This window comes from Melospiza melodia, chromosome 3 (assembly GCF_035770615.1).
Source record: "Melospiza melodia melodia isolate bMelMel2 chromosome 3, bMelMel2.pri, whole genome shotgun sequence".
Taxonomy (NCBI): Eukaryota; Metazoa; Chordata; class Aves; order Passeriformes; family Passerellidae; genus Melospiza; species Melospiza melodia.
Window position 1 is genome coordinate 4,518,157 of NC_086196.1, and position 13,901 is coordinate 4,532,057.

The window sequence follows — 13,901 nt, forward strand, 5'->3', positions numbered from 1 at the left end:
ACCAGTAATGAAACTTTAAAAATAATAACTGCATATACTTCAGACATATCTGAAAGGTAATTATTTGCAAGATGAGATTTCAACAGGAGTGTTTTTCCGAACATTTGGCATTTTGGCATTATATAAAACCTGAACATGGCTTCTAGTACAAGAGTGGAAGTAAGTATTGCACCTGTTTCAATAAGAGAAAGTCTCCTTTATAAGCTTTTTGCATCTCTGGAGACTTCCTCACGCACATTTCAGTAATTTCCTTAAAAGAAGGGCAAAAGCAACTCACATACATGTAGCTATTGTTTACTTTATTACCCTTCTGTAGTGGAAAATATGTAACATCCATTTAAGCTCACTCTGGAAATACCCTTTGCCCACCACACAAGAGCAGGAAACCTTGTAGCAGTTTGCAGTGTTTCCTCCAGCCGCAGCTCTTTGTAACAGGAACTTGGCTTTTAAATGCCTTGGATTTCACGGAGAAGTTGTTTGCATCTCTATTTGTAATATTGTTACAAGTGTTTGTAGCAAGTAGAGACTGAAAGCTGCTGGGAAGCTCTCAGTGAGTCGATATGAATGAGGATGATGATGAAACCTCTCTAGCCTCTGCTTGTGATTGTGAAATAGGATTTCTGAAAGCTTCTCCCTCCACACATCATCAGTAGGTATTTAGAATTTAAGGACTCTGGACTTTCACAGTAAGGCAAAGGGATCACTACGGAGCATAAGAAGATGTAGTGCAACAAATTTGCCAGGTAAAATTATTTCAACTACCACAATCAAAGCAATCCAAAGTTCAAAGCAATCCAAACTCGTATTTTTTTATATCTAGTCATGAACTAAAATACATAATTTTACCAAAGCATGTATAGTTTATTTTACATTTAAAAAATCAAACTAGCATAAATGCTATTTCCTACTCCCACAGAAGATCTAGTTGTAACAGAGAAGATGACAAGTAGTATGTGACAGAAAAGAAATGAACAAAAGAAAATAATTTCCCTGGCTTTTTATACCAAATCCCTTCATAGGATTCAAACTGACAGAAAAGAGATTAAAGAGTATTTTCCCCCTGAGAAGATCTGCTTCCTCAAAGCTGTAATGTCAAAATCCCTGACATCTGAGCCAACTTTATCTAACACAACTAAAACTGAAAAAAGAATACCCCACCTGCAAGCCTACGGCAAAAAGTTTGAAAGAAGTGCACACAAATATTTAACAATGAACAGAATCTTCTGTTGGCAAGAACAGGGTCTGATGGTAGAGTACCAGGAGAAAAACCATCTAAATTAACAATCATCCTTACATAAAGTACCTGGACATATTATGTAAGCAGAAGAAAAGGGCATGGAAGAGCACTGTAAAACTCCACAGCCCAGCATCTACCAGAACACAGTTAAACACAAAAAGAGTATAATGTATAAAACTAATGCTGGCTAAAAAAAATAGCAATAAATATCTCTTTTATTTATTATGTAAAAAATTACACTAAGTCAGCACAAATTGTAATGAAAAAATCCACATACTAAAAATCTTAAGATATTAAAAAAAAAAAGTATATTTAAATAGAAAATTTTAAAACCAAACCATAAGATTGCAAAACTTACTGGTCAAATACTTGGAATCTGAATTTGTAAGACCATTCAAACTTGTCCATGGACTCCTTAGCTTTTCCTACCTAACACACGCTCTCCAATATTTTCATAAGTACATGCAGCTAACTTAAAATGTAAACACCTATTTTTTAAGTTGTGGACTGAGACAGATAAGGCTCTATAAAATTCAGATTCAGTTGTGACTTGTCATTTATGAAACATATGCTAGGCAAATCTCCACACAAAGCTACTAGTTTATGAACCCAAACAGCAGTTTTGGTTCAGGTAGCTGATACTTGATTTCTAAAAATGCTAACTAGACCTCAGATTTTATTTATTTTATTTTTCATATATCAGGCAGTAAGTGGAGGATGATCAGAACCAGCACTGAATGCAGAACCTCTCCATACTAAATTCTTTTCAGATTGCCCCAAAGGCAGATCTGCAACAGACTGGAACTCTCGATGGTATATTGTTGAACAAGAGTCCTGAAGGACACCACTTTCACCTTCAGATCTACAGTCAAAGGCACAGGATAAAAATGAAGATATATGCAAATATTTGGTTTGCAATATCTAAAACAGAAAGAGCACAAAGTTAACACACCTAATCTATTTTTGCTACCTCATACCACAGTTGAATGTAAGAGTCTAAAATTAGGCATGCATCTCAATTTGAAAGCTGCATCCCTCAGGCTTAGCAGGTATCACTTAATTTTTGTTCTAATAAGACAGAGAACTTAGCTGTGTACTACAAAAGACATATATGCCTGGAGACAGCTGTACACTGAAATCTCTAATGAAATGAAGCAGGGTAAACCTTCTCAATGGAGCCAGAAAAAATTCATCACAGCAGAAAAATTTCACTGGGCTTCTTTCAAAAGTTTATCACACAAACATGATACGCTTCCCTACCTTCTCCTAATTTCTTTCCAGTCTTTGCACTGCACAAGTCCCCACATTTCTATCACTTCCCCAAGACCTTTACTTCACTATTTCCACCATCGCAATTAAGTTACAAGCATGATTATTTTAATCTCTCAACACACCTCACAAGAGCTGACACTGTTTCACAAAGCAGCAATGTAACCAGGTACTAACTGGGGTTACTGTCACAAGCCACACGAACGAGGAAAGCTCGAGCCCTCAGAGGCTGCTCAGCTCCAACCTGAGCTTAGAGGTTTGCCTTGATGGCAGCCCTGCACATTCCCGCTCAGCTCCCACACCATTCCAGAATCCTCCCACTCCTGAGCTGCCACAAAGGCAGGAGAGCTCAGGAAACTCAAGAGCAGGCTCATATACCCAGGCTCATGCCAAAATGCAACTGCCAGCACTTTCCTTCCAAACACAACTGAAGAAGGGTGAAAAGTTCTGTTTCCTTTGGACTTTCTGGTTATGGCATTTGCCTGGGAAATGGGTCCTCATCTAAAGAGAAGCCAAACCCTGTCACTCACATCTACTGACAGGAAGCAGTCAGAAACCAAACCTTCACCCTGCTATGATGAAGCCTGGTTGTGATGCCTCCCCCAGTACAGAAAGGGAAGAACCAGGTTCCTAAGAAAAGACAAACTACTGCACCAACAGCAAGCAAAGCACCTCCTTGTATGCTGCAACTTGGCTGCCAAACTTGCACTACCTCTTGCCTTCCCACTTCCAACTTGGGCCCTCAAGAATTACCTGTTGGGCAGCTGAACAGCTTCAAAAGGAAAAGCAAGAAGTAAAGATTATCTTGCCTGGGAAGGTCACTGTCCTGGGAACGGAGATGGGCACAGACACACTTGCACTGCAAACTGGTCAACAGCTTCAAGACTAAGCATGCATCCCAATCTCAGACACCAAGCTCTCCTCACATATTTCCTAGGAAGCCAAGATATGAAAAATATCCCAGGCTCTACTCCACTGGAAATACTGTCAAGAGTTCTGCAGTACATTTGCTCTACAAAGTTTTAGTTTGCTCTGAACCTAAGTAGTTTTCAACCCTATTGAAACACAGCAAGTCCAAGCTTCAATATCAATCCAGGAAGCACTTCACACTGTTAAACAAGCATCTCTTGTATTTTATAAAATAATTGTTTAGCTCTACTAAACAACACTAAGGTATTATCTGATTCTTACAGCCTTTCCAGAGCCCTGAAAAGACAATGAAGACCAGAATTTCATTATGTCTTTATAAAAACACCGCTTCCAAAAATTTCTATTAATCAGGAAGTGGGGGTAGGGAACACAGCTGACAAAAGTACTGAACAAAATCCTTGAGCATTAATTCAATTATGGATTTCATTCAATTGTCAAAACCTTTCAGATGAAAATGATCCTTTAGGAAGCAGTCTGAGTGATTATTTCTTCACCAGCATTCAGTACAAAATATCAAACACAATTACAACAAAAAAAGTTGAAGAACATTTAGTTCTCATCTGATCTGAAACATGTTCACAAACAGAATAGGCATTAATTTCATTACCCTGACAGCAACTGGGATAAGATGCTCAGGGTCAGAGAGAGATGAGAGCATTCATCATATTCAATTACCAGTCCTTTCAGCCTTTCAACCATTCTAATCACACACACATTTGCAGCATCCTGGTTTTCACATTCTATGGCAAGACTCAACTGTTTATAGCCTGTTTGAAATGGAAGAGACCAGACTTCCCTGACACAGTAAAGAGAAAAGCAGTACAACAACCACAGTTCATCAGCTACTTGATGATTCAGAAACCTGGGGCCAAACCAACTAGCACCTGCAGATGGAAGTCTGTACTGTACCTGCTTGTACCAGGAACTGCTCTAACCCATCACTGATGAAATTAACATCCTTTGCTCTCTGAGACTCTCTTAACATGGAATCCTTTTCACTTTATACAATATTCCTCCTAGAAAACAGTACTGTAGGGCACCTGCATCTTACAGCAGGACAGGTGAGAAGTAATACAGGGCCAAAGCAGGGATGTGCTCTCTGTGCCACTTTCCAATACCACTTCTATACATTTCATTACTCTGAGTATATAATCCAAGAGATTGTTGAGGAGCACTGTCACAATGCCACAGATTAATTAATTAAAAAATATTTACAGCTGCTTAATAGAATTCATGGATGCCTGCTAAACTGCAATTGCACTGACAAGTTTACACAGCATTATAGGGTTTCACTTTATAGTCACACTGGCTTTGTCAAGTTTACCTCACAGCACTGGGATGTTGTTGCTGCTTTTTGTACTCTCAGTACTGGTTCTTCAGTCTTCTACTGCCAACTCTTGCATGACAGTCAGCAAAAAGGACTATTTTTGGCAATTCGTTAATGAATTCTAATATTATTGGAAAACCTAAACTGATGCCAAGGAAGCTTGAGTTCTCTCAAGCTTTGTAAAACAAAATTGTTTCAATAGAAAAAAAGAGTCTGACCAAAATTTAAAAAGAGAAAGTATTTACAACTAAATACTTTTTTACTTACCAAGTAAAAAACTTTTACAGTCACTTCATAAGCCACTCTCTAGGACCTAGAACTCACAGCAATTATAGCTCTGGAATTATTTTATATCTCAAGTCAAATACTTAAGAAAAAGAGAAAGACTAATATTTCAAGATTTTCTATCATGCAGATCAGGTTATCACCTTACTTAGTCACATTTCAAAACAGAAGAGCTTGCTATAAAGATAAAAAGCCTTCCTAGCATGAACTACAGTTTTTGTTTTTAAAGAATTGGCTAAGAACTTTCAAGTCAAGAACAAAGAAAAGAAGAAAAATACACTTGTGCATGCAGCTGTGAGACAGATTTAGAAGCTTAATTGATTAACAGCAAATGATAGAGAGAAACATCACCTTTTGACAAATAAATAAATAGAAAAAAATATCACAATAGACTAGTATTTGAATCAAAAATATAGTCAGCCATGTTTATGTTCATAACCAACTCTACCCTATTAATACCCACTCACGTTACTGGGAATTTTGGAAAATTATTTTAAGATCAGACACTTCAAATATCCACAACTGGTTTAGCATGTTCTTATATTGAAAACCCACAAATACCTTAAGTGTACAACCAAAGAATGCTAAACAGTACATAACATTAAAGGCATTTTAAAGCAACAGTGTTAACAAAAAGTCACTTAAGCATCTGTAGAATCCTAACGACTTGAGTGAGACTACAAGTTCCAGTATTCTGATGGATGAGGTTGTCTCCTATTTATTCAGGTACAAAAATAAACATCCCAACACTCTTCAATTGATTGAATAAATTAATAGATTTGAAAGAGAAGCAGAATTCCTCCCTGCCATGGCTCTTACGGCGCCTTAGTGCTGGTAGAGCCCTACAGCTGCCTTTGTGAAGCTACTATTTTTTGCTGGTTTACTGGAATTAAGTTTAATGTTGCCATACTTCTGCATCTAATTACATGCCTGAAGACAGCCCATCCACAGTAGGTCTCAGGTTACCATCCCAATCTCACACACTCAGGCACATGGTTAACTTTCCACTGTGAGTTTCAAGTTAAAACACGTGCAGCATTCACTAAAGTCGGTCTAAAAGGACACCCTGTTTCTCTCCCTTAAACAAGTGGGGACTATCTTCCAGTTAAATGACACATGGGTTTTAAAGGTTATAGCTCTTACCTCTCTACACATGTATTGTATTTTCCAAGCTTTTGCCTTCCAGTCATGGTTACTATTTTATTTATCCTATGACACATGCCTCCTCCTCCACAGTTTCTTATCATTATTTGTTGCTTACTGCGACAAAGCATCTCTATTTCAATATTCTCCTAATTGATCTCCTGTTAGTGGCCTATAATTGTTCATCACCATTTTTCTGTTTGTATGAAGTTTATCAGTGCAATAAAACAGAGGCCAACAGATGATGGCTGCCTTGCTGTTTCTTTTGGTTAGCATTTTCCTTTCTTTAATATCACAGGCATTTTTTGGATAATCGTTCCTTTTAAAAATTCTAAGCGTTTGGTACTGTCTGCACAACAGTTACAGCTTGGGCAGCTTTTCCATTACAATTTATACACTGATTTTTGGCTCTCATTCTTAGAATAGGTCAAGTTAAACTTCTGTACTACTACTTTCAGCACTTAATGACCAAAGTGTGTTACTACACATTAAAGTATCTGCACTAGAGACACTACATAAAAGAGAAGGCAGCTAAAACTGTAAGTACCTGTGAACTACTGCTCCTTCTCCTTTTTTTTTTTTTTTAGTATATCAAACACAACACAAGTTAGCTTATTTGGACAAGAGGTAAGGTGAAGCTACATAAATTACAAGCTGAATCAAAAATTACCACCAAAAGAAGATCTTGTTTAATTTTGTATCTGCTCTATTTACTCTGATGTCAAACTGCAACTCTTGTATCTTTAGCTGGCTTAGAGTGTTTCCCAAGAGTCAGTATGAAAGCAAGGCCTACAACTGCACTCAAGAGGGGAAACTAGGGGAGATCCAGCCTGATTCTGAAAGAAATGCTTCATTACAGAGGGGAAAAAGGCCTTAGCCATGAATATGAGAAGTCCTTATTTGTACGAGCTCTGTCGTCTGTCAACATATATTGCTATTCCTTGCTCTCAAGCACCTAAAGCTGACACTATCCTCAAACAGCCTTCTGTATATTAAAAAAATTTTGAAGGTCATGTTTAGACACAGGAAGTGCCTGTCATTTATTACTTTTTAACATGTAGAATTAAAAGTCTCCTTGCCTAATTTCCAAATTACAGACAAATACAAACCTCTCAAACACTGAGCACTTTGTGAGGTATTATCATCTGAATGCAAATACCCCTCTGATCATACAAGAGAGGCCTCCAATTTCAACTTATTAACCTGAAACTTAGATTCTGAATAATCACAATCCACGACTGATCCAAAATTTAAGGGCCAAAGAGTGACATGAGGCAGACTGCACGAAAACTAAAAATCTGTACTAATGGAGAGATTAAGTGATCTATTTATTAAAACCTTGTACTTGTATTATGTACAATTACAGCTGACGACAGCTTTCTCATCTGCTGCCAATTTAATGCTACAGATGTGCAGCACAGGCCACAGGGGTTCAAAGTGTGCAAAGGCGGCTGCCATTCAAGTGCTGATAGAGCACGACCGCTGTCGCATCTCTTCCGTTTCCCGACCTGCAAAACGAACACAACACCAACACTCCGTGAAAAGCATCACCAGAGGAGCAGCGGCGGCTGCGGAACGAGGCGGATCCTCTGCGGTGCCGGGCCCAGGCCACGGCCGCACCTGCCCGCGGGCCCCACGGCGGCCGGCCCGAGGGACGAGCCCAGAGCCGGCACCACGGCCGGCCGCTCCCCGGACCGCCGGAGCCCCCCTGCCCTGCCCGGCCCGGCTCACCTGCACGCCCGTGTAGTTCTCGAAGAAGAAGAGAACCATGCTCTGGTAGATGGTGTACAGCCGGTCATCCACCTCGCGGTAGAAGCGGGCGGGCAGCACGGCGGAGAGCAAGCGCCAGGCGCCCCAGGCCAGCATGTAGGTGGGCGCCGTGCCCATCATGACGGCGGCGGGCAGCACGTAGCGCATGGAGTAGGTGTGCAGCACCAGCGACAGCAGCATCTTCCCGCTGCCCCCGGCCTCACCGGGACACCCACATGGGCGGCGCGCTCACACACAGCCCCGCAGCCCCGCCGCCCGCATCGCCCGCCGCGCCGGGCACACCCGCCAGGCGCCCGCGAAGCAGCAGCAGCGGCGGCGGCGACCGCGGCCGGGAGGGACGGGGAGAGAGCGCGGCGTGAGGGCACCGGCTCACGGCTCCCGCAGCGCCGCTGCCGCCACCATCTTGCCCGGCGGAGGCGGAGCCGCGCCGCAGGAAGGCGGCCCCGGGCCCGGCGCTTCCGGGCGGGCGGGAGGGGCCGCGCTGGCGCCGGGCCGGGCCCGGGCCGGGCCCCACGAGCAGCCCCCGGTCTGGGACACCCGCTCTGTGGCACCGGCCCTATGTGCGTCCCCCGCCCCGTCCCGGCCGCATCCCCATCGCTCCTCATGCGGAACCGGCAGCAGTGGGGGCGGGCTGCTCGGCTCCGTGCAAAACGAGACACAAGTGTTTATAACTGATGAGCTTAGTTTGTATCAATTATATCTTAGCATAGGTTAGAAGAAAATTTAGTCCTTTCCCCTGGCCGTCCCCCGCCCCCTCCCCACCCTCGCACTTTCGGCCTGTGAGCCCAAAGTGGAGCAGTACAGCGCAGCTCTGCCTTTGCCAGCTCCAGGCAGCGATGCTCGGGTTTAGGAGGCATTTCACGTGCCCCGCACTAGCAGGCAGCTGCCGGCCTCGCCTCTCTTCTCGCACCCTCGGCCTCTGCCCCCCAGTACCCTGTTGGCAGCAGAAGCCGGAGGCACCATCTGTTTTTGAAGAAAATGCAAGAAGTCTTGCTGAAAACAGTCTAATAACCTTCCCAGAAGAAATTGCTTATTGAGCTCTAGTCTGTGGTGAAGCGTTTATTCCTTGTCTCTAAAAAATAAGTTCTATCCTGAAGCTTGTGGAGCTCTCACTGTTTTGAAAGGAGTGGGTGTGCAATACGTTCTGCTGAGATCTGCTTCCTTTGCCAGGTTTTAACTGGGACAAGCTTTGTCCTTTGCTGTTGTTGACCTCCTGCTAGCTGGTTTTTAGTGTGCATTGAAAATGGCATCCTTCAGTTCATTAGTCTTAGGTACAAAAGATGTCTTTACCAGTTTTAAAATGTTTCATTTTTATTCCTTTGTATGTTTTTCATCATATTACAAAGATGGCCTGTATTTTCCTTGGTGTATTTTACATTACAAGTCTTCATTTACTGTTTGAATTTGTTTTTTCCTTCCACTTTATGCTTTTTCAGCACTCTTAATCTTTTACCATGCCATACCATACACACATGCCCATGTTCACACAATTTTTTTCTGCTTTTCTTAAATAGATATTTTCTACAGGATCTTTTAATGTATTTTCTCTCTTTGTGAAGTATATATTATCTGACATATAGATGCCATCTTAGTTACATAAAAGGTACAGAGTCCACGTACTTGGGCTTAGGGCTTGATTTACTAGTGTAATTATATCAGTATGATGTTGTAATATAGGGTTGTAATGTCTGCAACTGAATGAAACTCTAACTTTTCCATTCAAAAAACAAATATACCACCGTGATGAGATCTGGGATGCTGCCACCAAGTCCTTGCTTTTCTTGATTCACAGTTGCTTTTTATTGCAGATCCCTCTGAATTGTGCCATGGGAATTTCAACACCAGTCTTTCACCTTATAGATGTCAGAGGAAAATAAGAAGAATGTTATGATATTTGCTATAATTTGTCATTTCTAAGTCCTATGAAAGCATAGGCCCCAATTACACCTCCTTTGACCAAAATGCTCTCTGAGCATTTTACTTTCAGGTGGAACAAGAAAAATCACCCAATTTAGAGCAATTAGTACTCCTCAGTTCAGATATTAAGACTTCAAACCTGTTTTTATTTTCTTCGATATAACAAACTCGATATTTAAAAGAATAAACAATGTTTCCCCTCTGAAATTTTGGGGGAAAAGCATTAGTGAGCCATCTATAAGGTGCTCAGTGTATTTTTTGTGAACATAATTATTTGGTATGAACCTGATTATTCTAGTGTCAGGTTGTTCTGCTGGTGGTTGCCACACCTAAAGTGGCCAAGCTCACCAAGCTCTGGGAAAAAAAACAGACGTTAATCTGATAGTGAAAAATATCTGTAACTGCCTCTAGAAGGAACCACAAACTGTGTCGATAAGTGCCAGCTCTGAACGTTGAGGGAGTTTCCCCTTTTGCTACTCACAAACCCATGTTTCACAATTCCATCACCTACTCACTGCAATTGTCAACAGACTAAGCAAAGCCAGATAACATCAGATACATCAGATACAAATCAGTCTCCCTTGAGCTTTAAAATTTAAACCTTTACAGATGGTCTTATCTTCACTATCCTGGAAGATGATGTACTGGTATCAGTTCTGTTGTTAAACGAGATAATGTTGATAAAAGAGACACAGATATTAAGGCCAAAGATCTAGATCCAAATAATTCCTGAATTCCTAGAGTCAAGGACTTTGGCTGGGAGCTTGGGCTTGCTATGAAGTGCATGTCATGTGGGGAGCTAAGCAGTGCATAATAGGATCCATGGCCATCATCAGTCTGTGCAGAAAGCTGATTGCGGTTAGCAGACTCAATATGTGTTTGTGTAGGGTCAGGTAAACCCAAACAGTGAGCACAGTGGCCTGAGTATGGTCTTACAAGTTCTCATTCTGTGTTTCAGAAGCACTTGTGTCCACTTGAGACACACAATGTGTTACAAAGTTTGGTAACACGCTTTTTAAAATGTGGCTAGAGAAGATACAAATAGACTTCAAGGGACTGGATCAGACGTGGGTTCAGTGTGTTGAGGGCATCAAACTCACACCTCACATCAGTGGGGTGGGTGCCCTGCAGGGTAAGAGTGATGAACATCTCTCATGTTGAAGGTGCATCTTTGTAGTGATTGCTTTATGTAACATAAAAAATAATTATCCTAGGTTACAATTAGACTGGTTTAGACAAGTAGACCTGTTTAGATTACAGGTCCTCTAGATGTGTGCCTTTTTCTAACAATGGCCACAACCTTCTGCATCTGTCTGCATTTGCTCGTGGAAAGGAAGGCTTCCTTGAATCCTGCAATCCTCTCCAACCTCAGGTGAGAAATGTAGTAGTTCCTCTCCATCCCTGACTCTGTCCTTGCAGGGCTCCTTCTGGTTCCTCTGCCCCACTGGACGCCCTGGCTCCCTTCACACAGAACATAATCTGACACAATATTTGACTGGTCCACCTCAACAACGTGTCTACATGCCTGTGTTCCACTTGCTCCATTCCTTACCTTCAGGCCCTGCCCAGAAGGGATGTCTCTTACCACCAGAAAAGGAGGAATCACACTGGACCAGCTAGTATTCTGAGCTAGTTCTTGAGGATGTTTTCTGGGTGGTGCTGGGCATGGATGTGTTTATGGTGGGATTTACACAGTCTTACGCTTGCAGTGGTAGGGGAACAAGTTCAGCTTTACACTGATTGAGGCAGGTTTCAGCTCTTCCTGTCTTCCAGGAGATTCCTTCTTGTGGATTTGGTTATACTTTTTGTTGCCTCTACAAATAGTAAGAATGGTAGATACAGACAAAGTAAGGATGTGGCAATCTTCTTCCAAGCTCTTCCAGCCTTCTCCAAATCCCCTTTTGTGGTTCAGGGTCTGGAGCCAGGTCTAATTCACGAACAGATTTATTTTATGTATGTCTACCCATTTTTCCCTTTACCTGTATTTGCTTTTAGCCACACTGCAGTCTGTGTGACAAGCAGTAGAATCTCCTTTTGTTTTGAACCTGCCTCATCATAATTTCATTTTATGTACCTTAGAGCTTATATTGAAAGACACAGAAACCCCCTTTCCACTCTCTTCTCAAAGAGATGATTCCACTCATGATTTTTAAAGACCTGTGTAACACCCCCTTTAGGTGATCTGTTTTCTTCATGAGAGATATTATGTTCACTCATAAGATTTATCCATCAAAATTACTTGCAGAATCTCTGATATGTGTCTAGTATAATATGTCACCATTTAATAAACCAAACTAGTAAATGAGGAGAAGCACATTTTTTCCAATGGTTATAAAACACATCAGCTGACACCAGAGATATGGTGACTTTCAAGACTCTGCAGATTGTGGAGGAAAGAGAGTTCTAAGGAGTGCACACTCTTTTGCATCAAGCTGCATCACTATCATCTTTCATCTGCCTCCAAGCCTCTGTTTCCAGTCTTCACCCATCAAACTCTCAGTCTCCCTTCTGAAATACATCCTCTGGTTCTCAGTTCTTCTCTACATATTTTTTTCCAATCTCCTTCCCAGGCAAGCCTAGCTAATTCTACTCCCATGACTCTGTGCATCCCAATCACATTTCTCACACAATGTTCATCTCTTTTTTTTCCTAGTGAATCCTGGTTTGCTCTTAATTTCCCCTGAGAGCTCCTAATCCTGTTATCCACTCTTCTTTATGTCAAATTCTCTTTGCCAGAGCAATTCTAATTTTTACTTCCTGCCTACTTGGTCACAGTCCAGTCTTTCCTCAAAAATTCTCAGCCACAACTTCATCCTAGACCAGCAGTTCTGGCTTGGCCTTTTCCCCCTCATTTGGTCAAGCTCTCAGTCCCTTTCTGTGTAACTTGTGTGGCCTCTGCCCCTGTGGCAGGGACAGCACTGAGACAATGCCAAAATAAGGTACTGTGGCCCCCCCTCTGGTCCTTGGATGGCCTGAAAGGGCCAAAGCATGCTGTGTCTCAGGAAGGTCAGCATCCATAGAGCCTGTTCTGTGAGCCAGGATTTGTGCATTTTAGCTGGTAAACTTGGGTTCTGCATTAAGCAGTTACAAACAGATTTATCAGAGGTTTGTGGCTTTGCCAAATTTGAGCCAATTTTCACAGGGGGAGGAAGAGTTGTGCCCATAGCTCAAATGCTACTCATGACCTTATCAAACAAATCTCTGCTCTAAGGCCAAAGGTAGTAAAAATTAAAAGGATTTCAAGTGGCATAGCAGAATTGCAGATTTTCTATAGCTATATTCCCTAAAATAATGCAGTTTAGGAAATTTCAACCCTCAATTTTAAAATAAGCAGGGACGATACAACAAAGACAAGCTCTTCGAAATTTGAAATAAAAAAATCTATTAATAAAAACCAACTTTGATACCAGACAATGCTACAGTTCTTACCTGCAATTAGGGCTGTGTTCACAGTGTAAACCCAGCTGAAGAATGAGTTAATATTTCTATAGAGAAGCATGAGAAACCTGGGATCATGAAAGACCTGGGAAGAGAATTAATGTGGTGTGCCTAGACACAGATATAGCTGTTTGTGTTTAGCAGAACTAGGAATACCAGTTGAACTGTATTTATGAGAGTTTAGGGAAGAATTAGTTACCTCCTTCTATCTAAAGTTTTAGTTCTATACTACCCACAACCACCTACAAGGGTTTTAGTCATAGTAAACCAACATTTTTGCATGAACAGCATGGCATCAGAATAACAAGACTGTGGCATGGGAGTACTTTGCTGTAGGAATTTAAACCATTGCTGCAAGGTTGTCTGAGTCTGACTGTGTCTTACCTGTGTATCTTGTCCACAAAAGAAACAGGCAGGCTTGCTACTGAAGTTCTGCAGCTTTAGGAACACTGAGTTCAAGATACAGGATTCCCATCTGCTGTTGTACAGGTTATTTTGGTTTCCCATTTATAAAATTAATGTAATGCTTATCTCACAAGGTCATTGTAATGGCAAATTAAGTTTAGAGCAAAGAAACTCCTGTGA

At 41.6% G+C, this 13,901-nt stretch overlaps 1 protein-coding gene across 1 annotated transcript in view; it reads right to left on the reverse strand.

Annotated features, from left to right (window-relative positions):
- The window catches only part of AGPAT5 (1-acylglycerol-3-phosphate O-acyltransferase 5), a 55,477-nt gene extending 47,255 nt beyond the window's left edge, over positions 1–8,222 (reverse strand). Inside the window, exon 1 of the mRNA XM_063150713.1 lies at positions 7,923–8,222. Within this exon, the coding sequence (XP_063006783.1) occupies positions 7,923–8,141 (219 nt within the window). The 5' untranslated portion in view covers positions 8,142–8,222. The remainder of the gene's footprint in view (positions 1–7,922) is intronic.
- Positions 8,223–13,901: the final 5,679 nt, after the last annotated feature.